This window comes from Stegastes partitus, unplaced genomic scaffold, assembly GCF_000690725.1.
Source record: "Stegastes partitus isolate 25-593 unplaced genomic scaffold, Stegastes_partitus-1.0.2 Scaffold1301, whole genome shotgun sequence".
NCBI classification, from domain to species: domain Eukaryota; kingdom Metazoa; phylum Chordata; class Actinopteri; family Pomacentridae; genus Stegastes; species Stegastes partitus.
In genome coordinates, this window is record NW_007579032.1 from 54,590 (window position 1) to 58,353 (window position 3,764).

Below are 3,764 nucleotides of genomic sequence, written 5' to 3' on the forward strand. Positions count from 1 at the left end.
GCTCGAGCCGAAACTACAAACCAGGAGGCGTTCAAGGGGCAGCGCTGTGTGGGAAACCACAGCACCGCGTTCAGAGCAGTGGATTTGACCTTAAAGAGCAGTTTTAGAATGATAACACTCACTCAAGTACACCTGGAAAATACTTAAATCTACAGTTGATATTACTGCACTCACAAATTGAGCTTATCTGTGTATTTTCTTGGTTGTGTGTTAGGCAACTAGTTAGTTAAAGCTGACTTTACATAACTATACATATAAATAGACCTAAATTAAAATGTTAAAATGCTTTGTCTCAGTGTAGAAAGATGCAACATACAGGGCTTTTGTCCTAAACCAAATGTATAAACCTTTTCTATGCACATAACTTTTTAAAAAATATTTTAATTTTTTTCAAGATTTACATTAAAAAAGGGTGGAACACGGTAATGTTCAAAAACCCCAAAACTAGCAGTACATTTCTGTAAAACTGTGAAATGTTGGTTGTCACACATGGTAAAATAACAAATTGCTATTTGTAAAAATACACATTATTGCTGTGGATATCATTTATAGTTTTAGCTATTTTATTTTTCCTTACATTTAACTTTTTTTTCTGTAATTTAACAAAACTGAGAAAATCTGTAAAATAACAGATTTGTTTTATTTATTTATTTTACAACTTTTCAATCCTAAATATACGTTTTTTGTTTTCTTTTCTCTTTTAAATAACGCCAAATATCTGTAAAATAACTTTTTGACCAAAAAAAACAACTACATAATGTTTAATTTTATGGTCAAACATTGTCAAAGAACAAATTGTAATTAGTAAAAATACTGATTTTTAATGTAAAAAGAAATCTGTGATTCTGTGATTTTACTAGATATCATCTGTAGTTTTAAAAAATAGGGAAATCTATAAAAGAACATTTAATTCTTTAAAACAATTACAATTAAAACTGTTAAAAAGAAAAACTTTCCTTTTTTTCACTGTGTGGTCTACCTCAGCGATTCTCAAATGTTTTTGCCACAAGACACTCCTGTACATGGGATTATAGTGGAAAATCATCAGAAACAATATCAATTAATGAATATTCCAAAGAACACACATTTTATATTTGTTTTACTATGAAATAACTTGAAAATGCTCCAAAACAACACTTCTGTGTATTTCCTTGGTTGTGTGACTAAGTAAACAATAAAAAAAATCTCGGGGCTGCAACCGTCGCCTCACAGCTAGAAGGTCGCCGGTTTGTGTCCCGATGAGAACACCCCAGTTCTTTCTGCTTGGAGTCTCCATGTTCTCCCCGTGCAGCGTGGGTTCTCTCCAGGTTCTCCAGCTTCCTCCCACACAGTCCAAAAACATGTTGAGGTTAATTGGTGATTCTAAATTGTCCGTAGGTGTGAATGTGAGTGTGCTTGGTTGTCTGTCTCTAAGTGTAGTCCTGTGATAGACTGGTGACCTGTCCAGGGTGTCCCCTGCCTTCACCCTGAGTCAGCTGGGATAGACTCCAGCCCCCCATGACCCTAGTGAGGATTAAGTGGTGTATAGATGATGGATGGATGGATGGATAAACAAATCTCAGTTTGGTAAAACTCTTTTCTATATTTCTCAACAATATACAGTATTGACAAACTGATGAATAAAATTCAACAATAAAATTTAAAAAATGTGTTTATTTTCCAAACAACTCTAAAAATATGACATATGAGCTACACTACTGACCAGGACACATTTACAATTCAAGTAACGACATTTCAGTTGAAATTAAATGAAAAAAGTGAAAGTACTGCAAAAACTGATTTACCACAAACACTATAAAAAATAAACAGCAGATTAAAGCCAGTTCAATCCCTTTGGAGTTATCAATACAATTTTCATTCTTAATGGAAATTTCTCTTACAAAATGCCACATATAGACAAAAGACTCCCTTTAAAATAGTATTGTCCAACTATTGTTTTGTTTTTATCAAACTTCACATTTTCTCAGTTTTATACCCGAAGCGTCTTTAACAGTGTCTTAGCTTTCAGCAATATATGTGTCATGTTTCCCTGGAATGTTTCAGAAGACAATCATGACACACATCTTATTTTGAAATGCAGCAAAAACAAAAAATTCACTGAAAATCTTACGGATAAAATGCTTTAGTATTGAGAATTCCCAGCAGTTATTACAAAATAATGCAAGTTAGTGACCTCAGCGAACGCAGCAGTGTAAAAATAAAGACTCGGCTTAGTCAGATAAACTGGATCTCGTCAGGTTGCGTCAGCAGTGTTTTTCTACAAAGTGTTTCAGCTCACTTGGTTCAGCTCTCGCGCTTTATTCTTCAGATGCCTCTTACGCATCTTGATGATCCACTGAACAGTGAGTTTGGCGAAATTAGCAGCTTTGAAAAGAGCCATGAAGACGCCGCAGAGGATGGCTACGGAGCTCCAGGGATTTGCAGTCACTATCTGTACGGAAACACGCAGATCTGAGTTAAAACTTGATTTTAAAAACAACAGTCAAATGAGAATAACATCTGGGAGAACTTACCAGTCGGATTTCCTGCATGAAAGGATCTCGCCATTCGAAGACAGCAAAGAAGAGCTGATTGGTTTGTTCTGGTTCGGGTCTTTTGTCGTTGAATTTCACCACAGCGGACTACAAGATCCAACACAAACGATGAAATTAAAGCTTTTAAACTTCACCATGTAGGCAGGAATGTGCAAACTGGTAAATACCTCTTGCCGAAACTCCACAGCTTCATTGCGTTTCCCAGAAGTCTTGACTAGAGACATCTTGACCCAGGTTCTGAATCCTCCAGAGAAGGTCCACATGGAGTAATTCCTCTCACAGTCCCTCATAAACTCAGATTTATTTGCACTGGAGAGTCAGAAAACACACACGTTGCTGTCAGACGGCACCGAATCCTTTATAAAACGCGAAGTAGCAACTACAAAAGTGCTTCAGATAAGCTCTCAGTGAGAAAATGGTTCATTTAATTGACTTTTAAATGGCATTAATAATTCCTATCAAGCTGTGAGTGCATGATTTGTGTCGTGAGCTGAGACAAACAGAACAAAATACACCAGAAGTGGCATCAGCAAACACTACAAGCAGGATCAATAGCTGCTGTTTGCTTTTACCTCTCAATCAAGTCACTAAACTTTGCAAAAAGCATGTAAGTGATGGCGCTGAAGTCCTCCTCTGTTTCATTTTGACTGAACTGCATGAAGATCAGCTCTTTGTTTCTGACGTCAGACGGGCCGCGGACCACCAGAGCTCTTTTCTGCAACGAGAAAGTGGAAAGTCAGTGCATTCTGTCTTCAAAACAAACAAAAAACTCATATTTTAAATGCATTCTTTTTATATAATTATATTCCCATTTTATTGCTTGTCAACACTTAATAATGGTCAATTTAATTAGAATTTTTAAATTAATGAAAAATATGAAAGACCAGATTGAATAAGTATTCAACTCTTTTAAAGTGAGTCACCTGATGCAGGTGGATGGATAAAAGGAAGTTTCCAAATCACTAAATATCCCTTTGAGTACAGCAGAATCTGCTATTAAGAAATGGAAGGAATATAGCACATGTGTAAATCTACTTGACTGAGCAAGAAACAGGGAGGCCACCAAGACAACTAAAAGTCCTCTGACAGAGTTACAAGCTTCACTAAGATACGAGAAACTGTTCATACAACAACTGTTGTCTGATCTTCAACAGACAAAGCTTTGTGAAAGAGTGGCGAAGTGAAAGACACTGTTAAAAAAAAACTGGACTTGAGTTTATCAGACGGCAC

The 3,764-nt window shown here is 36.1% G+C and overlaps 1 protein-coding gene across 1 annotated transcript in view; it reads right to left on the reverse strand.

Annotated features, from left to right (window-relative positions):
- Nucleotides 1-1,633: 1,633 nt before the first annotated feature.
- The window catches only part of pacc1 (proton activated chloride channel 1), an 11,267-nt gene continuing 9,136 nt past the window's right edge, over nt 1,634-3,764 (reverse strand). Inside the window, exons 5-8 of the mRNA XM_008298274.1 lie at nt 3,107-3,249; nt 2,702-2,843; nt 2,514-2,621; nt 1,634-2,431 (exon numbers count right to left, since the gene is read on the reverse strand). Of these exons, the coding sequence (XP_008296496.1) occupies nt 2,270-2,431; nt 2,514-2,621; nt 2,702-2,843; nt 3,107-3,249 (555 nt within the window). The 3' untranslated portion in view covers nt 1,634-2,269. The remainder of the gene's footprint in view (nt 2,432-2,513; nt 2,622-2,701; nt 2,844-3,106; nt 3,250-3,764) is intronic.